The following is a 26,923-nucleotide window of genomic DNA, read 5'->3' on the forward strand; positions in this document are numbered from 1 at the left end:
ACTGCTGAAGGTAAGGATAACATTTCTTGTGGGTCTAAGGACACCGTCTTGTTTGGTCATAATTCTCTTAGCACCGACAACACGTTGTGCTTTAAGTTCTTCAGCAATTTCTTCCTCGGGAACATTAAGGAGGTCCCATTCCGAAATAACTCCCTTTGAGGTGTTTAAAGTTCTGTGCGGGGTTACCGAAATTGGAAGGCCTACGAAGGTGGTTTGCTTCAGGAGTGTCTAGAACGACTGGGATTGGAAGTCTCTATAAGAAGATCTTCTGAGCGAAGGCGTCTGACAATTTTGGGAGTACCTGCTACAGCCTCTGTGCTTTCCTGCACAAGAAATGGAGATAAGCTGCGAAGAGGTTTCGTTGACAATGAATGTAGAATTAGGAAAGCAGGTAGTTCAGGTGACGAATCGTCTTTTTTGATTCTCTTTGCTTGAGATGACTCAAGTTCACTTAATCACGTAGGCTCTACAGTTGGTGTTAAGGGATCCATAATTGCTCCTTTTCGCCCTGAGTATAGGATTCATACTTAGGTTACCAGCCCCGCCACGTGGAGGCAGGACCGGTGCCACCAGTGACCAAGCGGAAAGTGATTAGTGTGTGTGTTAGACAAGTTAATTATATATATATATAATAGAATAGAAAGCTGTCTTTCGTTTCTTGGTAGGAAGTTTACTTTATTTATTTAGGAAGAGCCAAAAATAAATAATTTTATAAAAGAAAAGGTTTTAACAATCTGTAATCAGTTGCTTGGACAAAAGACTCTTTCAAATCGTAAATCGCTGTGATCGCACGCTTGGCAGTCGGGGCCAGGGAAGGCTGCGAGAAGCGTGTGTGTGTGTGTGTGTGTGTGTGTGTGTGTGTGTGTGTGTGGTTTTCCGAACTGAGTGCAACAGATAAAAAGAGAGCAGATTTATTGTAGCCGCCTCCAGTGGTTCTTCTACACAACGCGGTGGGCGATCTACTGGACACTGAAACCACCCACAAAAAAGTACAGGCATTTAAACAATATCAACCCCTGGCTTAGTGCCGTAAAGGGTACGTAAAGTTAGCGTACCTGCGTGTACCTATGAACCAACCTTACAATAAAAAAAGATCATATTTAATCTTCGCTGCACTAACTGCGCGGCCTTTCCTCGTGTCTGTGCACACCCCAGTGGAACGCCGCGTCCTTGAGCAGCTGGGCCAGTTCCCCGTTGAAAGAGCAGTAGAAATCCCTCAGCAGTTTTCGGGTTTTGTCCGACATCGACGGTTTCCATCGGTTTTTGTTGAGGGCCGGCTTGGCCATCATCTCGTCCTCTTCCTCGGCACCCACAGCTCCTGAAACGACATTAACACAACTCAAAATGCGTTCTTTATGACTTTGCTCAGTTCTAAAATAGCAGCCTCAATCACTGAATCGTTGAAGAAGAATAATTCAAGCCACGAAAGAAAGATTTGCTTTCTTTTTGTGGAATCAGAAACACGAACATTGGATCAAGAACCAATTTAGGGTAATTTAGGGTAAGCTCGCTTAGGGCAGTGGTTCCCAAAGTACTCATATCTACGGACCCTTTCAAGATCAAAAAAAAGTTTGCCGACCGCCTATATATATGCATAAGTTTCCCTGCGTGTTTATGAACACTGGGTTTCCTGTAAAGAATATTCAAAGTTTTATGTTCAAAACAACCCAACTTTATTCTTATTTCTACATAAACATACAATAATAACTTTATTTATCATCAGTTTGCTATATGAACAAATAACTGGACCAGTTCAAGAGGGTCCTTTTCGGGGACCTCGTGGAACTGGTCTAGTCTGGGAAACGCTGTCTTAGGGTAATACTTGCATCTCAATACTCCAGAGGAATTACGAGAAATAATTTAAAAAAAGAGATCCGCTTTGTTTTCTTGTCCCGCGTTACTTAACTTTACACGGTCCCGTGCACAAAGATTCCACCACGTGTCCCGTTTTGAAAATGTCATCGCGGATTTGCAACTGATCGTCTTTAAGGCGTTCCCACGAATCCATCCAATGTTCCCAAAAGTGAAGTCTTCGCGAAGTAATGGAAAAGTTGAGTGAGTGGTACTTACGCACTTTGAGGAACCTGAATATTTTCCCCAACGCTGTCCTGGTGTCTTTCACGTATTCTTCGAACTGCAGCACGAACACTTGCTTCGGGGAGAACACTCGCAGCCACTGACTAAGGAAGACGGCGTAGAGTCCGAGATGCAGGCGAACCTGGTGTAAAAGAGGATCGACGGTTAGTCGGGCGATATTTCGAACGCTGCAACGGATAACATTTTGAATCCCGAGTGGAATGAACGGTTGGGAAAATCTGATTCCAGTTTGCTTTTGTGATCAACGCTCACTGCGTTAATCCTTTGGCCGAAAGAACATTTATATTTCTCGTGAACACTTCTGGTGTGGTTCGTAACTTTCACGAGGATTATTTGCACCCTCAAATCGAAAATGGCGGATATGACGGAGTCGACTTCTTGACCGCTTTCAGATGGCAGGAATCCATCAAGCACATCTCGGGAACGTGCGCAAAGAGGGCACTTTTTTGTGGGCACGTGAGGAGTTATCGGTTTACAAAAGGCGACCGAATAGCATTCGGCGAGTACCCAACCAGAAACAACGGGTTCCGAACCATAAGTTACAGCAACTTAATGGTCCACTGGAAAAAGTACTCGGGCTGGAATTTTCTCACGATAATTTGCTCCTGCTGCCACGCTCTAATAATCGATATCGCTCTAATAAAAGCGAGCGACTACCCCAAAGAGATAGCTTTGGAGGGTCTGGACCCCTCAGCACGTACTGATGTCGTAATCAGCATTAACTGGAAGTTTCCCAATCCGTTCTTTTCACTCGATAGAAAAGAGCATTTTGAATTTCAAATGTACCCTCACCGACACGTGTACACTACCTTTGTGGCTGCGGTGACAGAAGCGTTGTAGGCACAACCGGCAGGTGGCAACACCTTCAGGCACTGTCGGAAAACGGAAACTGATTGGACGACTTTGGAGTGGAAGTCCTCCTCGGAGCCGTTTCGAGTCAGGAACAGGTAGTCCGAGTAGAGCCTGAAAGAGGTCACGAAAGAAACATCAGACACTTCGAAGCAGGTCTCGATTCTCCTGTTTAGTGACGAGCGCGCGGATTGGCATCGGCCCTCATTGGCCACACGAAAGAGGCGCCTCGTCTCGTTGCAAATGACTCTCCAGTGGACGAGAAGTTTGGGTCCTTTCGTGAGAAGACCACCGTATTTAGATAAGAAAAGGGACTAAGACGTTTACTCTCAACTGACATCGCGCAGCAGTAGAAGCGTCTGCGAGTGTTATGGCGCGCACACACACATACACACACACACACACACACACAAATTTTTAACTTGTCGGCAACAAACATCGCACCATTACATGGCACGTGGGTTACCCGAACTAATTCGGATTGGTCAGTTCGAATGACCCCTCTCTGCGAATAAAAGTGAGGTGGAGAGAGACCCCCAAATTAGACTTCACTCGCAGTGTTCCAACGAACTCTGCTCATAATTTTTCGGTGTAAACAGAAAGTCTGGGCTGTATCACAGTGGTATCGTCACCGTAATGTCTAAGGCCGCAATGTGTCAGCAATTCTGCCCAGACACGATAGGAGGGATTATATGTTAAGAGCCTTGTGGATTAACTGAAGTCTTGAAGGACTCTGCAAGGCTTTAGGGAGGAAATTTCTATCAGCATGGCCCACACTTTGTAGGTAGAAGGAATTTGTTTTGTAGAGACGGGATACACTTAAACAAAGGTGGTGCAAAAGTTTTTGCCAGTATTATTGAGGATACCTTAAAGGTTCAGGGAAACTGCTAGTTAGGGGGGATGTGGGTAATACTGACACGCGTATATCTGATAATATCAGGGAAGAGAGCCTAAAAAACTTCAAGGGTTGTGTTAGGGTTGTTAAATATACAAGAACAGTAAATCTTAATTGTTTATACAGTAACGTTAGAAGTGTCGTCAATAAAATGAGCGAATTCGAACTGCTGGTTAAAACAAGGAACGCGGACATAATAGGGCTTACAGAGACGTGGTGCCACCCGGAAATTGGCGATGATGAGTTCCACTACGGCTTGTATAATGCATTTAGGAAGGATAGGGTAGATAGAAGGGGTGGTGGGGTAATGCTTCTTATCAGAAGCAGCCTGAGTGCGAGGTAGCTTTCCCGGATTCAGACATTTCACATGCTAGTATAGAGTCTGTATGGTGTGAGATAGTTGGAAACAAAGGTATAATGCGAGTAGGAGTAATCTACAGACCAGGTGATTGTGAAGATTATGACAAAAGCCTCTACATGCAAATGGAATGGGCAAGTAAGCGTCAATGCCTTATTATGGGTGATTTCAATTTGCCTCTAATTGATTGGAGTAAATGGGAAGGAAACTCGACATGGGGAACAAAATTTTTAAATCAACTAGATGACTGTTATTTGTATCAACATGTCAGGGAAAGTACTAGAGAAAAGAATATCCTAGACCTCATCATCACACATGAATCAGATGACATAACAGGGCTGACAGTAGAGGAACCAGTAGCAGGAAGCAGGATGATGATGAGAGAGATAACAGTAATTAAAGGCAAAGGAATGGGTTTTAATTTCAGAAAAGGAAATTACGATGCCTTAAGGTACTACATGGCCTCTATTAACTGGGTAGATATCGCGCAGAGAATGAACACAATTGAACTGTGGTACGCTTTTAAAACATTAATCACAGATGCCTTGAATGCGTATATACCATTAAAAAATACTCCACGAGGAGGGTTCCAAGTTGGATGAATAGTGAAGTTGCCACATTATTTGAGCAGAAAAAGGTGACATGGAAAGGTTACAGAGCAATAAAAAGTACTGAAGCCTATAACAGCTACAAGGTGATGTGTAATAGAGCCACAGAAAAGGTTCGACAGGCAAAGGAAGTTTATGAGAAATCACTAGCAAACAGAGCAAACAGGGGGGATAAAGAATTCTTCACATATATAAATGCCAAGAAGAGCAGGACAAACCAGATCGGTCCTTTATGTAAGGGAAAGGGGATAGTAATAAATACACCAGCTGCCGTTGCAGATGAACTCAACAGTTATTTTGCATCGATATTTACAGATGAAAAGACTTTTGTGACATAGTGTGCATAGTATTAGGGTCAGGCGCCACCTGAAGGAATACAGTACTACTGTAAATGCCAGAAAAGTGTTGTGTGTTGTATATGACATATTGCGTTAGGTTCTGTTGTGTGTCCTGGCATTTGGCCGCAGGGCCCCTAGTGGGACTCCACGTTGCCCGCACACACCACTAGGAGGTAGCCAGTCTACCCATTATTCTCTGGCTTGTCTCCGCCAGGGTCGCCAGAGCTTCCTGGCGGGAGACAAAAAAAAAACAAAAAAAAAAAGGTAGAGTCGGGGAAGTGCAGAGTGTACGCAAGAAAGGAGGGTATAGCTAGAAATATGGAGGATGTAGGCGAAGGTATCCTCCAGGTTATCAATGGAGCAATAAGCGCCATCAGTTGAAAGGGGACCCCGGGAAGAACGATAAATAAGACAGCAAGAGAGCCGTGTGCAAGTTGCCAATGAGGAATGAGGTGGTCCATACGCCAGTTGATCCTATCCAGGTTAAGATCGGTTGGCCAGTTAGGTTAGGATCAGATGTTTGGGTTGTTCCTATTTTGTGTTGGCAATAGGGTGCTCCGTCTTGTGAAGAAGGCTTGTGCAAACTTGGTAAACTCATAGTAGTAGTTTTCTTCTGTGATGAATAAGTGTTCATTTCCTTGAGGGTTATCTTGAATACGAGTAAACAGGATGCTGCGGAGGTCCTCGTAGTGTTGACAGGTATATACTAGATGGTTCAAGTCTTCTATTTCACCACATGCACAGTAGGGTTGTCAATGATTCCCATGGATGTTAATTTATGATTAATTGATCCGTGTCCAGTAATGAGGTAGGTGGTATAAAGACCAGGAGAAAACCAAGTTGGAGATTTCGGAAATACGGCATTCACATACGGTATAAATTTCTTGGTGATTGGGCCCTTGTCGGTAGCAGCCCATCTGTCCTGCCAGGTCTGAAGTAGTAGGGTGGCAATTTTTTTCTTTTCCTGCCTGATTTCATTCAGGTTATTGATGGAGTGTCCAAGGATAGTTGCTGGTATACCCCTGGATAGACAGTAGTGGAGGCCCCTTCGAATAACCTCCAGATCAAGCGGAAGGACGCCCGCAAGAACCTGAAGGGCTGGGTTGCTAACTGTGCAGCATGCCCTTGTAATAGTAAGAAGGATGGTGCGCTGGATGGTTCCCAGTTTACGTTTGTTGTTGTAAAGAGTTGCCCTACGAAACCAGACCCCTGATCCATACGTTATGAAGGGAAGGAAGATTGATTTGTACAGAAACTTAAGGGTGCGTCGGTTTAATCCCCAATCGCGACGACTCACCCGTGCGATGAGAGCAGTGTAGTTTCTCACTTTCGCGTGGAAGATGCGGAGAGAAAGTGAGCTTAGGGTCAAGTACTATTCCTAGTAGTTTTAACGTGGAAATTAGCTTGACGGTTTGGCCTTGAAGTTTGATAGTGGGGTTTCTAGTAGGCTGCAGTGATCCCTTCAGGAGAATGGATTGTGTCTTTTGGGGTTGAGAGTCTTAGTTTGTGTAGGGCTGCCCAGTTCTGAAGGATTCGAAGTGCCTGGTTTACCTTTTGTGGCAGTGGGAAATTGTGGGAGCGAAGTTAAAAAATATGTAATTAATGATATTGAAATTTCGCAAGATTATTTAATGAAAAAACTTTCGAGCCTACAGACCAGTAAGGCTCCTGGAGTTGATGGAATATACCCTATAATCTTAAGAGAGGCGGCAAGCGAGTGCATTGAACCATTGAGGCTAATTATGCGAGCATCACTAGACTCTGGGGAGATTCCCTTGGATTGGAAAAGTGCAAATGTATCTCCCATACCTAAGGGTGGCTCTAAAAGTGAAGTTGGAAATTATCGACCTGTCAGTCTGACTTCAGTAGTAGGGAAAATCATGGAGGCAATGATCAAAGGTGGAATTCAGGATCATTTGGAGCGAATTGAAATTCTGAAAGATACTCAGCATGGTTTTGTAAAGGGAAAATCATGTTTAACAAATCTGGTTCGCTATTTCGAAAGGGTCACTCAAGAGCTGGATTTAGGGAATAATTTCGACATTGTTTATTTAGATTTCAGCAAAGCTTTTGACTCAGTCCCACATGAGCGGTTGCTTTATAAGCTGGAACAGGTTGGAATCACTGGGAAAATCCTTAGATGGATAGAAGGATGGCTTCAGGGCAGGAGGCAGAGGATTGTGATAAATGGCTATTCCTCAGATTGGGTTGATGTAAGAAGTGGGGTTCCCCAAGGATCAGTATTAGGACCACTGTTGTTTTTAATTTTCATAAACGACATTGATGAAGGGATAGAGGGCGTGATGTCTAAATTTGCAGATGATGTTAAAATTGGTAGAGTAGTTAATGATCACTGTCAAGCTGAGCTTCTTCAGAGAGACCTAGATAGACTTCAGGAATGGTCGTAAAAATGGCAGCTGTGCTTTAATCCAACAAAGTGTAAGGTATTACACCTGGGAAACAGTAATCCCAAAATAACTTATTCACTTGGTGGAGTTCAACTAAACCCAGTACTGGAGGAAAGGGACTTGGGTGTTACGATACGGTCAGACATGAAATTCTCTGACCATTGTAAACAGGTTGCAAGGAAGGCCCATGATGTCCTATCAATGATCTATCGAACTTTTGCAAGTAGAGATAGGGACGTGATAATCCCATTGTATAAGGCCTATGTTAGACCACACTTGGAATACTGTGTTCAAGTATGGAGACCGCACCTACAGAAAAACATCGAGCTTCTTGAAAGGGTGTTAAAAGAAGGGTAACTCGCCTGGTGAGATCGGCAAAAGGGCGTCCTTATGAAGAAAGACTTCGAATATGTGGGTTGCAGAGTTTGGAAACTAGACACCTTAGAGGAGATTTGATTGAGGTGTTTAAGGCTCTGAGAGGCATCAGTAAAATGAATGAGGACAAAATTTTCAAGATTATAAATGATGGTAGAAATGGGGGACATAAATTCAAGTTACGGGGGGAAATGTTTAGATTGGACTGCAGGAAGTTTTATTTTAGCCAGCGAGTTATAAATTACTGGAATAAGTTGCCTTCATGGGTGGTGGAGGCCGACAGTTTGGGGAAATTCAAAGGTCATCTGGATAGTTCTTTCGGATAAGGGAAGCGCATAGGATGATAGGATTAATTTCCTTTTTATTTATATTTTATTTTATTTTTTATTTATTAATTATTATTATTTAGTTATTTATTTTATTTATTGATTTATTTTTTGTTTTTATCATTGTTTTGTTCTGATTTTTTTTTTTTTTTTTTTTTTTTTTTGGCTGGTGCAGTATAAGCCATAGGCTTTCTTGCACCATGCGGCCGTTACTAATACTAATATTAATACCGTCCTCCCCACACCGGGTGGAAAAGGCCTGGGTTCGAATCCCGTCGATGACGTGGAGAACTTTAATGGGCTTTTTTCACTCCGTGGCCGAGTTAGTCGGTCTCAGGCGTAGGTAAGAAGGCATTTTCTTCCAGAACCTCGGGTTTTTCTTCCAGCAAATAGAGAAATAGACCACAGAACACACGCAATTAACAGACTTATGACAAACAGCGCGGCAGATGAATTTAATTATTCGGGTGGCTTAAAAATAATGTTTTTTTTTTTTTTTTGTACAAACAGAAGGAAGTCGGACCATCTCCATTTACTTCAATTTAGTTTAAATATTTCAACACGAAATACATGGCCTCACGCGCAACGTAATTGGTCAGCGTTATAATCCACGCTCAGTCCAAGAGTTGAAGAATACTCTCTCGAAGAGCTAAAAAATGCCGAACCCGGGTTGCCAGAGGCTCGAACCTTCCTGTACGTGACAAATCCTGTTGGCAGTGTGTGTCCGTCCTTCAAATGAACTTCCTCGCAGGACGGCTCCACCTACAAAATGCGTCGCAGAAAGCGTTTCGGAGCCGGAGCTGTCCAGAATCGACTTATTTATTTCGACGCAATTAGAGATGCCCATCGAGGCATCTTTAATTGCGCGCGAGTAATTGCCAGTTGAGGCAACTTTCTGTTTGCGAGGAGAAAGTCCGAATTTTGAGGCCGCACTTAATCTCTCGCGAAGTATCGGTTCGGAGTCACTTCAGCTTCGAGCTCGGTGCGAACGTCCACTGGCGCACGTGCTTCGAAAGCGCGTCTCACGTTACAGCGTGCTTCGTCGGAATTCCCTTCTCGCGTTTCAAGTGCAATGGAAGATTTTCCCGCTCGCAGTTGTCCCGTACGAGTTCCGGGTTGACCTCGCTGGAAATCCCACAAAATTTCGGTAAACTTTCCTCGTGAACAGATCGACCCCCACTCCCAATATTATCAAAAATGCGCTTCCCTTCCCCCAGGTAAAGGGATTTTAAAAGACTTCGCCTTTTCTAATAAGAAACTGACCTGTCACGAGCGAAGAATGTCTTTATTGCAATCAGTGATAGTTCCACCGATAAGTTCCTGATGCAATAACAGCGACAATACTAGAGGGATTTAACAAAATTTAAGAATTTGCGGCTTCCAAAGTAGTAAGGATATCCTCAAGATCGAAAACCTGGTGGAACTCTAGCCTATCTACATTGTTTAAACTAAAGCAAACTGTGCACAGAAAATGGAAACTGTCTAATGACACGCAAAATAGAATTAACTACTCGAGGGCCATATTTACTATTTAATTTTCCATATTTAATTTTCCCTATTAAATATTTTCCCTATTAAATATTGCTCGAGAGCAATATTTAATAGGGAAAAATCTAGAGCAATCAACCGCTACATGAAAGACACACTTGACAGGGGAAGGCTACCTCGTTGCACACATAAAAGTGACACAAATCAGGGGCTTGACAAAGAACAAAGAATTCGACAACTTTGGCAACAGAGAAAGCTCTGTTGCCAAAGTTGTCGAATCAGATACTGGCTGGGCAGCCTCAACAAATTCATTATTCAATGACTGCAAGATCAACAATAACTAACCTCCTCACAGTTCAGGCCACGATACTAAACGCTTTCCAAGCCAGAAAGGAAATTGCAATAATTTATGCCGATATAAAAGCAGCCTTCGATAGTGTGGATGTACATGCCTTACTTCATCTGCTCCAACACGCCTTCCAAATAAAAGGAAATTTGCTGAAGTTCCTACAGGCCCTACTTACTTGTCGGTCCATTTATTACCGCACAGATAGTCAGATCCTCCAACGCCAACTCCATGCAGGAGTTCCACAGGGTGGAGTTTTATCTGGACTCCTCTTTACCACCATGATGATCCCGTTCTGCAAGGGTAGGGATGATGTATGCACTTATGCACACGCTATTAAGATTCTAACACCCATCCAACCGTCTATGATCAAAAGTGCATTGTGTGACCAGATTAATTATAAGCTTCTGAACTTATTCGTGTACTTAGACAAATTTGGCTTGGCCCTAAATCCACAGAAGACTAATCATGGTGTACTCTCTCAAAAAATCGCATACGCTCGTACACCCGAAACTTAATGGCAAACCTATCCCAGTTGTTGAGACGCATAGAGATCTGGGAGTAACATTTGATAAGAAACTTACGTTCAAGTCTCATACTAACCCGATTGTAAAGAAAATGAACTACTTACGTTGGACAACAAAACAACACCTGTTGCACGTGAAACAGATTACAACACCGCACGATATTTAAGAACCACAGTGTATTCGGCCATTCTGTATGGCGCCGAACTGTGGGCGTCAGCCACCCCTACTCAAATTAGGAGAATATATGCGAGTGAATTCTGGCTGCTGAAGTGGGCAAACCATAAGCACTATCTCCCTCAACAGGACCACGCAGCTCTCTGCAGCGTTTACCAGACATCATTGCCTGGATACGATTAATAACCACAATCAAAATGATGACTGGCAGGCACGATATCATCACCATGCTTCTGTGAGCTTTGTGAGTGGCACATCCCTCCATCTGCATTAAGAGGCACAAAATCTGCATTAAGAATGAAGACCAGCAGACTGAAGATGGCCGACAGGTTCATACCCGCCAGTGCGTTCGAATCAATTCAGTTCCTAACACGTATCGGGATTGACCTACTAAGGACCCTCATAGAAGATTCGAAAAAAAGGAAACAAACCGCAGCGTGGCTCGCCGAGGCTACTGTTGCCTAGTAGTTGTGTGAATTTCTGTCAACAACTGTGTGTACGCAATTGAATATCTCGCACAAGTTGATTCTTTTTTTTTTTTTTTTTTTTTTTTTCGGTAGTTGTTGGCGCATAGGCTTCTGTGGCCATAATGCACCTCCCAAGGTTTTTGCAGTACTTTGATCCAAGCCCGAGGCGGGAATCGAATCCGCGACCTTCGGGTTGCCAGGCAGGCACTTCAAAGTTGATTGAGTGGATGTGATGTAAAGATGAACTTTTGTATTACAATTGCCAGGACTCTACAGAGAAATGCAGTGATGAGTAATGTTCATCTGTTCGTGTATATTCCACCTTTCTTGTATATTTTAGACTTCTTTTATTCACATTTTATGGTGATCCCCTGGCATTTTCTGCCGTGAAGGGAATTTGTCACTTACCAATGTACACCTATAGTTTATATTTGGTAGAACAAATAAAGATTTATTATTATTAAAAAAAAGAAAACTGGAAAAATGATGGCAGTCACTGAGCTGAAGACGAAAGCTGTTCCCTCATGATGCGTCTTCTGTAGGATTTGTCCCCTTTCCACTTCTTGTAGTCTACATCCATTTCCTGAACGTTGTGGTTGTGGAGTATCTCCATTGGCAGGAATCTGTCGTCTATCCTCAGCCTCTGCATACAGAGTACCCTACAGATTACAAGGGGGACTGAAGGGTTTTAGGAGGAGATTCTCCAATAGCCCATCCGCCATTTTAATTGAGACGACCAAGCGGAGGGTGAATATCCGTTCTGAGACTTTTCTGTAATTTAGAAGTTGGGTGATATCTGAAGTATGTATGAGTGGTGGCAGTTTATGCTTGAAGAGGACCCACCGAAGAAGCCAGTACTCGTCAGATGCAATGGATTTTAGCGTCGTTTTCGTTTCCGACGCCCAGATTTCTGACCCGTAGGTGATGGCTGGCTGCAGAAACCGGTATATGTATTGGAGCGTGTACTCGGTCTCTGTGTCATGAACGAGGTGTTGTTTGACAAGCCATCTTGATCTGCAGACCTTGTTGTGAATGTCTTCAACATGGTGTTTGAAACCGAGTTTACGGTCGAATATAACGCCGAGATCTCTCTGCTCGGTGACTATGGTGATGGGGTTTCCATGGATTTCCAGGTTTAGTTGCGTTGGGTTTCATTTGAGTGAGAACACCATTTGTACAGATTTGTGCAGATTTATCTTTAGAGAAAACTGTGCCAAGTATGTACTCAGATTCTTGAGGCTGTTGATAATGGTTTCAGAAACAGAATCAAGTCGGGCTGTTCCGTTGATCCGATAGAGGAGTTTCAAGTCGTCTGCATAACTGATAAATTCTGTTTGCTGGCACAGGAAGGGGAGGATGGCAGCTGTAAAGAGGAGCTGTGAAAGAACTCCGCCCAAGGAAACACCTACACAGACTTTCCTTGTGAATGATTTTTTATTCGCAATCAGATGAAGGACCGTAGTCGTTAGTAACGATTTCAAGAATTCTATTGTTTTGCCCTTGATCTGGGATCCCTCCTCACAAAATTGCAGGATGGGCCGGATGTCTATGCTGTTGAATACATACTGGATATCCAGATAAACAGTTGCCATCTCAGCCGTATCTTACGGAGCCCCCAGAATGGTGTTGGTGGTTGGCAGCAGGTCGGTAATGGTGGACTTGCGTTTCAAGGCATAGTGAATGAATGGTGAATCACATGGCAGAACCTGGTTGGTCAGGATGGGAAGAAGGCACTTCTCCATGACTTTAAGGAGATATGGGGTGTTCATTATTGGACTGAATTGTGAAACTGAGGTCGCTCCTTGTGTTTTGCGAATTGGTCGGACAATGTATTGGTTACAGGCTGTTGGGAAGCTTTGAGTTTCGAGGATTCCATTAAGGATTTCTACGAGTGCATCTATGATGAAAAGACTAACGCTCTTAAGGATAAATTGTGGGACTCCATCATATCCGGTGCAAGATTTTGGGGTGATATCACTCATGGCGTGGATAAGCTGCCCTTTTTGGAATGATGATAGAAGGGCATCTCGCTGACAACTGTTGTGAATGCTTTTGTAGTCTGATGCTGGATTTGGTTTAAATTTTGTGGTTTAGTCTAGCCATTCGATCGGATTAAGTTGTTGAGGGAATTCATCATGCCTTCACTTAAACGGTGCCGTCCCGATCTTGATTGTTTTGTCGATGTAGGCTTTCATGGCTTCAGATTTGCTTCTATTGAACTGGGCACGGGCTCTTCAGTATGCAATCCTGTCTAGTGGGTCCGATGTTGCTTTCTATTTGACATGTAGCCTTTGCTTATTCTGAAATTCAAAGATGAGCTGTTGGTTCCACCGTGCCTTGCTCCGACAAGAGATCGAAACTGTTTTTGACATTACAGTTCCAGCAATGGACTTCAGCCAGCAGGTAAGCAGGTATATTTTGGGACATCCCATGGTTATAAAAACCTCCTTAGATCGGCGAAGTGAACTTGGTTTCGATGAAAGGAATTTAACCTCGCGATATTGGACATCGATACAGTATTTTGCGTGGGAAAAAAAAAAGAAACGCCAGTTGCAGAGGGGAATTTTGCATTCATCAGACATTTTGAGTCGCATTCGAGGTGTGATGAAAAAGTTCGAGAACTATTTGGGAAATCGCGAGGGTCACCCGGCATTTGATGGATCTGTTTGCAACGCCACCTTCTGTAACAGCGCCATCTTGCGTGACTGGTTTGCAGCAGACGTAAAATCCAGATTCGGAAGAGGTCAACACGCAGCTCTCGACCGCAAACCAGTAATCGACATTGTAAAACATCACGTATATCTCCGTATCCCACCACGTTCATTGACAAAGTATCGAATTTTGCTGGTTGTCCTATGGTTGATATTGAGCGGGGGGGGAGGGACCATCCAGTAATATTGCCCACTACATGTCAATATGATCATGGTTAGCTCTGTTGGAATTGTTCCTTTAATCCATCTCAAGGTCACAAAATATAAATAATAAAAATTGAAAATAAAATTTTTCTTTCTTCTTCCTTTAGATTTGGAGGCAAATTAAGAGACATCGTTCACCACACATCGTGCAAGTTGCGTGACGAGTCTGAAGGCATTGAGAAAGAGGGAATTAAAAGCGAAAGAAATCGGGCAATGCTTGAAACGCAGAGAAAAGACTTCGGAGGCACCTACCTGGTGGTGGGATCCCTGAGAAGGACGATCAGTCTCACGTTGGGGAGAATCCTCTTAATGTCCCTCGGAACTACGAGCCACGGGTCGGCATCTGGCACGGGATGATCCTTCGGGACAAATGAAATGTCCCAGAGAGTGGAAGGACTCGCCTCACCTGAAAAAAAAAAAACAAAACAAAAAAAAACGAATGATGTCAAGCAGTAAGTTACACTTTGAAACCCGTTTGGGCTCGTGTTCGTTGTTTCATAATCCATCACGAAAGGTTCCGGAGAAAACCGAATATTTTATCGTAATCGAGAAAACGAAAACAGAAATTTCCACCCACCTGTGATGACTGGGTGCAGGGGTTGTCCATCGGGATCGTACGTCACAGCTGACAGAATCTCCTCCGCCGCCAAAGTAAAAAGATCTGCGTAGGACGCGAAAGGCACGGAACGGCCACACGACAGGTACGAACCTAAACACAGAAAAGGGCGATCTTTTACTCCCCTAATGGAGATGCTGTTGGGGATGGGGAATAAGGAAACTACCCAAAGGAACTTTACGAAACTAGGGACAATACGAAGCCTCTGAAATGCGACAGTCACCCAAGCTATAGTAGGGAGCGCTTCCATAGGCGGATCAAGGTCATCCACTAGCTACTCCGGACGCATGGAAGCTCCACCCCGTTCTCATCCAGCAAAAGTTGGCGTAAGTATACGTACGCAGTCAGTGTCACGAATTGCGCGGATGAAAGGTGGGCGGAATGGGAGGTGCGAGGTCAGAGCTTACGAATGACCTTCAATCGCCTGTGGAATTTGTGTCGCTAAGAAATCCCGCTGTACAGTTTGCCACTGAACAGCGGAACAACGTCGCAAAAGCAGAATTCCTTTTGAATCATTTCGGGAACTCTCTGAGCAGAATAATCCGAGACTGCAACGCCGACAATCTCGGCACGAATGTGCGCTTATCCCTTTTGGTCACCCCGCTGTTGTGACGCCGACGTCTTTGAGGCAGCCGTAAAGAAAATAAGTCCCGTTCTTAAAAAGTGCACCAACGAAGCCCTCATTCCTCCGTGTACCAAAACATCTTTTAAGCTACCAAAGCTGTTCTCGTTTACATTTATTTACTCGTTTACGTGTTGGTCCTAAGTTGGTAGTAATAATGTCGCGTGAACTGCAGATTACGCGTTTATTTTTATCTCAAAAGGGTTGTACACGAACGAGGAAGTGTTTTTCTTCGTCTGTTCCTTTCTATAATGGAAGCGCTCCGAGCCCTTTCCAACCAAACTTTTCCTCTTCCACCTTAAGGGACATGTTTCGATTCAAAATGTTTGCATCCTCCGCAGGCCATCCCCACTGCCGGATGGCTCTATTTTTCCACGGAATTTAATTCCGCCACCGTTCCGGAACCTGCAACTTTGATAACCCCTAGTCCCACCTCGTATCTAAAGAGGTCGAGAGTGTCCCAAGAAAGTCCTTCAAGCATTTGCACTCCAAGAATAGCTCGATTATCGCGCGGCACACTTTGATCTTGTTTCGACTTAGGTGGCGCTCTAAATTCATGGCTGAAGCATTCCTTCCTTCCTTCGAGTGCACTGCAGTCCCCGAACGAACACGCTGATGCAACGCCAGTAAAATTGCGAAAGACCTCCACTGCGCACAGGAGAATGTACCGGATAACGTGACCAAAGGCAAATTACTCTGAGAATTAATGAGGAGAAAAAAAGACAAGCAGCAGACACCCTCCAATAATTCGGCGAAGTTTCAAAAATATTAAAAATAACAATAAAAAAAAAGCCGAATCCCGTTTCTGTGTTTTTTCCAAAAAATCCCGCGAAGGAGGGTGTCAATTTTCAGTTCGAATGTTTGCGTGAATTTCGCTTCACTTTTGGTAAAACGGTTTCCGAAGTAGTTGACCTTTAACGAACAGCCATTGCAGAAGATGGTGCACGGAACGCCCAAACATTCCGACTGTTTTTGTGCTCGAAAAGAAACGTCTTTTTTCAATTACAAAAGGAACTGAAAGCGGTTGCCTCTTCGAGAAGAGAACAGAGTTCGAAATGGAAAACACAGAGTGGTCAATTTTGAACGAAACCCACGAAAATTCGAATAACTTCGTGTAAAATAGTGCTAGAGACACGAAATTTACAAATGACAGGCTTTATCGGTGTATTTCCCTTTCACTCCTTGCCTCCTTGTATTTCTCTTCCACTCCTCGAAGTCAAAGGAAAGAAACTTAATGACTCTGAGGTTCAACCAAAATCACGGGACACGCTCGATATTTCGGGTGGCGGCAGGATCGTTGGGGTAGGTGCGACTCAATCAAAAAATCGAGACTCGCTGTTAGGGTTGAAACTGACAGGAGGATCAGAAATTCGTTTTCCAATAAGCGACATTCTCGCACGTGACGCTTACGATAAACGTTTCGTGTCGGGGCAGCTTTGAAAGCGAGAAAATAAACATCGACCACACGTGCATTACAATCCTCCGCAGCCAGCAGAAACAACCGCACTTCCCCAAGAATGAAACGCTATTCGAAAGATGTTTGAAAGCGAGGGGGGGGGCTCTGTGAATGTGGCGAGTACAAGGACACGGACACGGAGTGTTTTCAGTTCGAAATTAGCGCAGGTGGCGATCTCACAGCTGAGGTCGCGTGCGAAGATATCACCGAGCGGTTTTCCTCATACGGGTCGCGCGCACCTGTTGGCGCAGCCACCATCTTCCCGCGGACAATCGATGGCATAAACGGGTCAGTGAACTTCCTTCGTGATCACGCGCGATTCCAAATAGATAAGTTTACGTTTTGGTCGAACGATGTACATTCGAGAGGTGACCCAATGACGATGCACGCGATCATACCGCGCAAGAAAAAGAAACGATGTTTATTTGTACAACAAAATGAAAGGCAAATCTAAACTGCTAAGTTGAACTTTCTGCACTGAGAATGAACGAATGAAATTTATAAACGAGTTTAGTGAGGTTGCTACTTCTACCCAATTACACGCAGATAAACACCTTCCGTACTGGAGATGCATTGCCTGTGTCATCTGCTCTGCTTTGCTCCCCCCCCCCACCCCTCTGGGAGCTGAAAATGACCAGGGATTTCAATTTCTTACGGGAAGTTCAGACGAGTCAAAGTTCCGATCCAGTCCATACTGGCTTGTAACTGCAGACGCGGATCCGAGAGATATACAACGGCTCTTCTGAGGGAGGGGCCCGAAACTGAGTCGGGGTTCTAGAAGAGGAAACAACTTCCTCTTTACGATCCCTGCGCTGACTAGATTTGGTGCCAATTCGCGCAGTAAGAGTTATAGTAGACCCAGGTTGGAAAATGTGCCTGGGACTGGCGCCAGAAGATAGCTGCCCGGGTTTTGGCTGCTTCCTGGTGGTGAAGCGGTCTGAATATAACATTCAGGCCTTTATACAGAGTGTATGTTAGACAATAATACTAAGTGGATTTGGGCGAGGGTCTTGGGACCACCATAAAACAGAAACACAGATGAGATGGGATGATGCGCAGACTACACTGCCATGGTTGATTACATTACAGGTGATTGAAGTGTCATTTCCATGAATCCTGCCATTGGGACTGCATCTTGTTGTGTATTACTTCTCTAAGCTTTTTACAGGGTCCCAAAAGGCGATGATTATTGACATGGCTCATTTGGTGATTGCGCAATCTTGTCTACCGTGATGTTAAGTTGCTCTTGGACACGAATACGGAATGATTTGATTTGATTTGATTTTTGATTTTTTGTGGCGCAAAAACACGAATACGGAAGGGACGATTGGCAGGCTCACGGGTGTTGTACAAATTTCCCTATCGTGGCTCAAAGACGGATGTCCACATAGGATGGTCTGGCAGAGATTCTAGTTTTGAGCGTACTCGCTTCAAAACTAGAATCCCGTTATCGCTCAGGAGACATTCTGAGCGATGACGGTAGTCTATTTTTGTTCTAATACTTCGAAGCTCTGCACAGCAGATGTTCGAAATGCTCCAGTAGCGATTCAAATATCCTGATGACGGACAGGGTTCAGCCATCGAAGGACACTGGGCTAAACTGGGAAGTTTAGATCTCACAAGTGCACGGTGAATGCGTAATAAGGTACTCCGTCCCCCCATCCCACCCCCCAAGATGTAGAAGAGATTGCACGGAGAATGTTCAAACTTCTCGTGCACCTTGTACAGAGTTATTGGCGTGTTCCAGAAAGTTTTTCTCTTTTTTATTTTGTATTATTATTTTTTTTATTATTTTTTTTATTTATTTATTTTATTTATTTATTTTTTTTAATTTTATTATTATTTTTTTTGTTGTTTCGCGTTCTACCGGGATATCACTTTTTTTTTCTTTTTTTTTCTTTTTTTTTTGCACCATTGGAAAATTAATTTTTTTCCCTCCTCTGGAGTTCGCCCCCCTAGAGGAATCTGGCCCAACTTTTGGCAGCACTAGGTGGGTCAGAGTCTCATTTTGAAACAGTACGCTTTCCATTGGGACTGGCCCACCTTCCCGTGGTGTGTACGAGTACACAGAATCATTTGTCCAGGTGACTGATGCTTCTGGGTAGCCAAGCGGCCAGAACAGAAAACAGAACACACACACAAACCGACGTCACACACACATCTGGCCCATTTGTAGTGATTCTGTTCTTCACAGAGATACGAGGCGGAGTTGAACTGACGTTCTAGGAGCCGCCCTTTACAAAAAAAAAATCATGTCCACATGTTTTAAGTGTGATTAAACAACGTTTTTTTTTTTTTTTTTTTTTTTTATTATTATCATCAGCTATATGGTGCAAGGAAGCCTGAGGCTTATGCTGCACCAGCGAAAAAAAAAAATTCCCGAGTTACCCTAAGAGAGAGAGAGAGAGAGAGAGAGATAAAAGGGAATCACCAAGAAAGAGAAGAATGATGATATTCAGCTCAGGACCCTGGGTGTGCCAAGCCCATACTCACCAGATGTGAGCCCCTGGGGTTTTATAATGATTGTGGACAATGTAATATTGATGTCACTGAAGTGAACCATGGTATGGCTCAAAAGTGTTGTGGTTGGATGTTCAAATCCTCATACACAACTAGTGACCACAGATCTCTTGTGTTTAAAATGAGACTAGATAATTATCGCAGTAAGTTTCCCAACTATCTGTCAGAACCATCTAGATGCAGCCTTCTTAGGAATGCTTTATCAAAATCAGCTGAAAAGAAAAAAATCAGATCCAAAATTGTTCCTTTTGGTGGTCAACTGAATTGTATACTTTAAAAAAAGAAGTATTTCCTGCCAGAAAAATTTTTCAGAAACATAGATTTAGGAAAACAGGGGATATAGATTTTTTTAGGGAGGTGTATAAAAAAAAGAGGAATTTATATAAAAAATTAATTTTGAATCAAAAAATTAAATCCTGGCAGAATTTCGTAAATGAAACTGGCAATTCAGATCCTCGTGGTCTTGTTTACAAAACACATACCATTCTTTTTTTATAAGTTATTGTCATCGTAGTTATTAGTGAGCAGGTGGAATCTAGTGATTGGAATTGTACAGTTTTCAGATTTTGTTTGCAGAAGATGATGAAAGCACAGTGTATTGTACAAATGCAGATTAGACAAGACAATTGTAATTACTCTTGTCCTGTTCAGTTTGAGCTAAATATGACAGAATTAAAAGATATTCGTGGGAAATTAAATGTGAATAAGACTCCTGGGATTGATCTCATTCAGAACAATGCAAAAATTAAAATGGTCGAAATATTTCCTCAATAGAAATTAAACGTGTTTACTAGATGTTATATTGACAGCACATTTCCAGGATTTTGGAAAACAGCCTCGTTGAAGTAGCTTCATAAACCTGGCCAACAGGTAACTTTCCCAGAGGGTAAACACCAATCTCATTACGTCCGAATTTGGGAAAGCTTTTTGTTCAAATGAAACTTAATGAATGCATGATTGAACAAAATATTACTTTACAGTGTCAATATGGTTTTGTTAAAGGTCTATCTGCTGAAGATGCTGCTGGTGAATTGTTAAATATTATACAGACAGCTCAATCCAAATATGTACTACTTTTGTGTATCGATTTTGAAGGTGCTTTTCACACTGCATGGCCTCAAAGTATTCCCTAAGAAAATTACATTGCCTCGAACATCTCTAATTAGAAGTTATTTAATAAATAGACAGGTAATTGTACGTTCACACCATATTACATATGGTAAGCGAGTTTCGAGAGGATGTCCCCAAGGGCTCTTCTTTGGAATCTTGTCCTAAATTTATGGCTACAGGAAAAGTTTGATTTTTGCAAAAGGACAGCGTATGCAGATGATCTGGTTATCTGTTTGCCAGGTAGGTCCAGATTGATGTTAGAATTACATGCTAAGATTGTAATGGAGAGTTTAGTCTCATGGCTAGACTGCGTAAGTTCAAAGAAAACTGTTACGATGGTTTTTAAAGGCAGATTGGATCCAGGTAGACTCCCCCAAGCGTCTTATTGGAGGGTAAACAAATTCCAACGGTGGAGGTGACTAAGCACTTAGGAATAATTTTTGACAGGTAGTTATTTTTTTTGCCACATTTGACATTTATGAGTGTTAAGGTCAAGGGATTTGCATGTGCAGTGATAAGAATAAGTAGATGTGAGTGGGGCCTTAAAAAGAAGGTTTTAACATTGTATTATAAAGCAGGTTTCTGCCTATAGTGCTGCGAATGTGTGGTATAAAAGAGTAATTAATGTTAGATTTAGGCAAAATCTTTTGTCTGTACAGAGGAAGACGACGTTAGCCTTATTCAAATTGTGTAGAACAGTTTCAACAAATGCTGTACAGGTCTTAGCTGGGGTGATATATTGCCCTGGACTTGTATATTGCCCTGGACTTGTATATTGCCTACAGAGCTTCTTCTTGTTATTTGAGGAAAGGCACAACCCTGACATTCGTGGATATTACTAGTGATACGTCTGTAGGTATACCACGGGCCAAAAAGATTATTACGAACCTTTTAATTGAAAGGTAGAACTGCAACTAGATTGTTTGTCCCTGAAGTGAGATATGTGTGGAATCAAAGTTACGAAGTGTCTTTTTTTTCTTGAGAACGGATGAAACCTCTTTTTTATTATTTTTTTTTTTACTGAGCAAAAAGCTGTTTAGTTTTGGATTAGTAGCCAACCCATCTTGCTTTCGTAGACTGTAGTTGTTTGGAATCGTGGACCCACATTCTTTATGACCGTCCCTTTTATGAAAACTATTGGGGGGGATTAAAAAAGGAGATATCTGACTAGATAAAGGAGATAATGAATCTGAATATCTTGTGGTTGTTAGCAGGTATAATGCATTGCAAAGGTTTGCTAAATCTGTATTTAAAAGGAGAACAGAATTATTAATTATGATAAGTACTGATTGATTGATTGATTGATTGTAAGTGTACCCCATATTTTTTTCTTTTTTGCTGGCACTCAGGCAGTTTATATATATATATATATTTTTTTTTTTTTTTTTAATTTATATATATATTTTTTATTTATTTTAATTTTTTACTGCTCGAGTGCGGGATAATTTATTATTCTTTTATATTTTTTTATGCGGGCAACCTACGAGCAGGATTCTGTTGGCAGCCACCGGTCTTGCACCACTACCGGTGGGTGCGGGATTTTTAGTACGTTTTTGTACAGACAATGTTAGTAATACAGGCCCGGCTCTTGGTGTCAGGGACGGGTGCTAAGGTGCATCTGCCCAGCTGGTGGCTGCCCCCGGTGACAGAGATGCCTGATTTTACACACACACACACACACACACACAATTACATTTCAGTCCATAATATGGGATTTTGTGCCTACAGATTATATAGGTGGAAATAGCCGCAAGGCTTGGTGCCACCCTTGTCATTAGTATGCACATGAGTACAGGTCCAAGACTCAATTCAGGTTCACGATGAAGATTATCCTTACTACAAAAATGTACGCAGATGGTACGCAGATAATACCTCTGCTGGGGCGAGAACCCGAATCCATTAGCAAGCGACCAGGAATTGAGGCGATTCATGGCTTGTTGCAGTTGTCTTTCAATAACCCTCATGTTGCATGACTGAGAAATTATGCTAAAGTCATCAACAAAGCATCCTGGAAGCATCCCGGATGGATGTTTCCAGTCTAATTAAATGATGTGCGCTTGTTTTTTCGAAAGGCGTCCTGCATGTTGCAGAGAAGGTCATTTGATTCGAAATTTTGCTCAAACAGCTAGTCAGGGTGATAGGCGGATAGTTGGTAGGAAGTTTAGGAGCCATTCGAACAAACAAACAGCTCATAAAAATTACAAAAAATCAAAACAATTTTTGATGAATGCACACTGCCGAGGAAAAAAGTAAAAGGACTGTAATTATTCGATCCCAAACTAAGTTTAATTCTAACTTAATAAACTCAAGTGAGGACGGTGACCAAATATTACTCCGAAATTTCGTAAGCACATTTAAAGGTAAGGAGCCTCTTCCTGTAAATCATTCTCCCCATCAGTTGTCCGAGATGTTTGCAGATTACTGTCAAAACCTCACCTCATACCCATTGCGCAATATAATTTCTGTAAGCTCGTCAGACCAATTACTCGACTTCACTATTAATGAACGCGACATCTGAAACGTATTATTTAATTGGAAAAATGACCGTTCTATGGATCCATACCAAAAACCTTTGATCTTCCAGAACATCTTCCCTTAGCTCATCATTGGTTTGTATTTTCGACAGATCATTAAAGGAAGCTAAATGTGGCAGTTATCTTTAGCGAGCATTGGTTTCCCCATCTATAAAAAGCGGTTCGAGTTCGAAGTTTGAAATTACGCTCTTAAACAGAATGGCTGACATATTTGACTCTATCATTCAAAGCAAATTATCGCCGTAATTAACCCCATTCTATCATCTGATTTGAATGGTTTTCGTCAAAGGGGGGAGGGGAATCGGCGGTGACCATCTTGGTTTCTTTCTGGCAATTCGTTACCACAGAGCTAGACCAGGGGAACTGGGTTGATGCCATTTACATCGATCTTTCAGGGGCAATCGATTGTATTGATCATACGTTGCTAACGCACAAATTAGAATTTTATGGTATTAGAATCTTATTGCATGCCGACGATATAAGGATATTTACTTCCTGTCGTAACCAGGATCGATGTCGCGTGCTTCAAAATTCTTCTCGCCTTTTTAGTACGTGGATGGTCAGAAACAATGTTGTTGACCCTACACAAGCCATCAGTTGCCTTGATTATACCGTAAATCATATCCCATTAAATCGAGCAAGGCAAATTAAAGATTTGGGTGCAACCTTCCTTCAATTGCTCTTTCGCGACATCACGTTTCTAGCATACAGAAAGAGAGGATTCATCAAGCGGCTCCATCTTCTGTAAACAACTCCTCCTTGACTAACACTTGCCTTATTTTCTAACGAAATTCTTCGTACACCAGAATCCATTAACTTAATCCGGATTCCTTCACTAGATTTTCTGATTTTTTTCTTCTCAACCGAAACGGCTTAAGCTGGGTCTTCAAGCCATTGTTTGTTGATTGTTTGCACTGCTCATAACGAGCCAGGGTGAGAATATCTCTTGCAGCCATCTGATATCTCCAGCTTAGTATTTCCTGATCTATCCTCCAAGCAAACCAGAATTGCATGGAGTATATAGATCTGGAAATAGTAAGAGGCTTTGCCAACCATCCTTTTTATCCATTTTAGTGTAATCCAATATTCCAATCGGAGGTATTTGTTTACTCAAGAGATTGGAGCAGAGGACCAAATTTAAAAAGCAGCATTGGGGTTAAGCACTTTTGGATGTACTGTCAATGCAGCGCTGGATTACGCACTTCAACGAGTGCCTGTCGTACATCACACATTGCTGTGTATGTCTTCTTTCACTTTCTTTCCTGCTGAATGGTGAGCCTTTCTTCCTAAGTGAGGTCTAGATCTGTTTGTGGCCTCGCCCTCTGCATCTGTCCGCCGCTTAAAAAGATTTGAATATCGTTTTTAACTCTCTTATTTGGTTATCGCGATCTGAGCTGATTCTCAAGGGTTCAAATGAACAGGGCGGGCGCCAGGCTGGGCGTCGCCCGCCTGCAAAGCTGAAATGGGCGCCCCTGCATTGCAAGGCGAATGCCCCCAAGCATACTAAACTTCATACTAATAGTTCGAAACGGCGCCACCTTGTAGTGGCGCTCGCCTGCAATGCAGGCTCGCCTCCGCCGGCCGTGCAAGTGAAGCCCGATTGCTTAAAGGTACTCCTCTGTTCTCACCATCTGACATGAGGATTATTTGATCTGATATAGAATTTCAGGTCGTACGCATAAGAATTGCTCAGGAACAGCTGCAAAAAAGGACTGTTGATAGCAAATTCCTTTGTGATGTCGAAGGTTACGCGGAAGTTATGGCGAGAAACTAACAGATCTCTAAAGTAAGATTGACTTCAAACTTTGCACTATGGTATTCGAAAGACTGAACAAGTGTTTCTGTATGGTGAAAAGAAGAATAGCAACTTGCAATAATACCACCCTGAGAGTTTACCCGTGTGTATTATGTCTTTAAATTGCACGTATTCTGTCGTCGGTTTGCCTGTTTTGCTGGACGACAAAAAAAAAAAAAGTTTCGGGTGGAGGTGGATCCCGAGAAACTCGGTTTTTACTGTCCACCTATGGACCAACTTACTCACCCTCTGGATGTCTGCACAGTTGGTATAATCACCGCCCTCCCCACAGAGGATGGAAGCGACGTCAGTTCGAATGCAGTAAACGACGCGAAGAATTTTGATGTGTTTCTCAGAACGTGGATTAGTTATTGGTCTAAAGCGATGGTAGTACGGGTTCCCATCCGGAAAACGAGGGTTTTTCGAACTGAAAACAGCAAATCCCCCACAGAACATCCGATTTACACACATATTTTGAGTTCTTTCGCGGGATCAAATCAAATTAGCTTATTATATTAGGGTCACCCATTATTTCTAAATATATGTACTTTGTCTGTAAATTGCGTGTGTGTTCTCTGGTCGATTTGTCTTTGCTGGACGAAAAAACTCCAGTTTCTGGGGGGGGGGGGGAACCATGCTATCTTTTTTTTTTTTTTTTTTTTTTTTTTTTATGAAAACCCCAAACACGAAAGGTATCAAAACCTATAGTACTTAGTACCGTGCAAGGGTTGAAGGAGAAGTATGGGGGAGGGGGATGCCGGAAACTTTGCTCTAGAGACTAAACATGGGTTTCACCACTTCAAGCCTCCAATAAGCAAAGTGGTGGTATTTCACCGGTTGATGAAAAAGTCATCTACCACACGCCTGAGATCGACTAACTCAGCCACGGAGTGAAAAAAGCCCATTAAAGTTCCTCGCGTCATGGAGCGGATTCAAACCCGGGCCTTTTCCACGCGTTGTGGGGAGGACGGTGACGATACCACTGTGCTACACGCGCAGATTCATTCACGGGATGGGATTCCAACCGTCGATGGACGAGCAATTTTCCCCGAGTGAAGTGGACAACGCTGTTCGTAATCCCTGCACTAAACAGTTTATTACAGCAGATGTAAAACAGATTCTCCTTCCCCATCGTTTACACACACTCTCCAGCTCCTAGCTACTGGGGGAGACATTCAGAGTGGGGGTATGTTCGTGTGTTGACGCGGATCCCAGGGTTCCCCCCCATTAGCCGCTGTTGTACACCTTGTGTGGACAAAACCGGGCATTTGTGTGCGCAGCTTCCAATAACAGAAACCACTTACCGTAGCGTCGTCTTGACCACCAGTGAGGACCCTTGAGCAGGGCCGGAGCGATGTCGGGGTGACTGGTCATCCGCTGGTAGAGATCCGTGGTGGCGCACTTCGGTTGTCCGATCACCATGAAGTACGGCAAGCAGCGAAGGCGGAAGGGGTGGCTTCGGTTCCTCACTCGCTGCCGGTACGCGCGGTTCATTTTCTCGTAAGTGCGACGGACGGGTTTTCCCGGGCGCACAGACGCTATGTAGGGGTTGGCTGCGAACGAAACGAGGGTCCTTTCATTAAGACTCTCGAACCAGCAGGGGTTGCGGAAATTGCTCAAGAACATCGACGAAAACTGAAAGAAAAAGAAGAAGAAATTAAAGCACGTGATTGGGATCTTCACGCTCGACAAACGTATCCTTTAAATAGAAGGACACGCGCATTTCAAAAATACCTCGGTGGGAAGGGAGTGGATCGCGATTTTCGACAACTTACCTCGCTGTACGGGGCAGGAGGGAGATTCTCCACAGGGGGCCACACTCGGATTCTTCCTTCTTCCGTCTCCACGAGAGCGCCTTGAGACCCCGGGTCCGTTTGTTTTCGCTCGCACGCCGGTCCTTGGCTAGCGGTGACATTGAACGACGACTGCTGTGGAAAAATCCCGAATCTGGAGAAGAAGACGAGGGCCCCGCAACATCCGAACACCGCCAGCAGTACCAGAAGCCGACGAACTCTCCGAGCGGAAGCAGGAGCGGCACCGAGTGTTGCCCCCGTGACCCGGGATGTTAGCATTAAAGTCCGAACAGACCCGCGGAGCAT

General features: G+C 43.3%; 1 protein-coding gene across 1 annotated transcript; it reads right to left on the minus strand.

The window, feature by feature from the left end:
- Positions 1-1,115: 1,115 nt before the first annotated feature.
- LOC150082425 (carbohydrate sulfotransferase 15-like) lies at positions 1,116-26,923 on the minus strand. Its single transcript, XM_090377733.1, has 7 exons — positions 26,600-26,923; positions 26,129-26,459; positions 14,749-14,880; positions 14,424-14,577; positions 2,907-3,060; positions 2,071-2,218; positions 1,116-1,318 (listed from the first exon to the last, which is right to left on the minus strand). The coding sequence occupies exons 1-7, from the start codon at positions 26,921-26,923 to the stop codon at positions 1,116-1,118; spliced, it is 1,446 nt and encodes a 481-aa protein (XP_090233859.1).

The sequence above is a fragment of the Mastigoproctus giganteus genome, chromosome 7 (genome assembly GCF_048544385.1).
Source record: "Mastigoproctus giganteus isolate SK-2022 chromosome 7, ASM4854438v1, whole genome shotgun sequence".
In the NCBI taxonomy this organism is placed as follows: Eukaryota; Metazoa; Arthropoda; class Arachnida; order Uropygi; family Thelyphonidae; genus Mastigoproctus; species Mastigoproctus giganteus.

Bases quoted from the DNA above. Each gene is read 5' to 3' on its own strand.
- LOC150082425 (XM_090377733.1), bottom strand. From the start codon at position 26,923: ATGCTCCGCGGGTCTGTTCGGACTTTAATGCTAACATCCCGGGTCACG. The intron at 2,219-2,906 runs GTAGTGTACACG...CTTTTACACCAG, and splicing joins CTGTCACCGCAGCCACAAAG to GTTCGCCTGCATCTCGGACT. The intron at 1,319-2,070 runs GTAAGTACCACT...ATGTCGTTTCAG, and splicing joins ATTCAGGTTCCTCAAAGTGC to GAGCTGTGGGTGCCGAGGAA.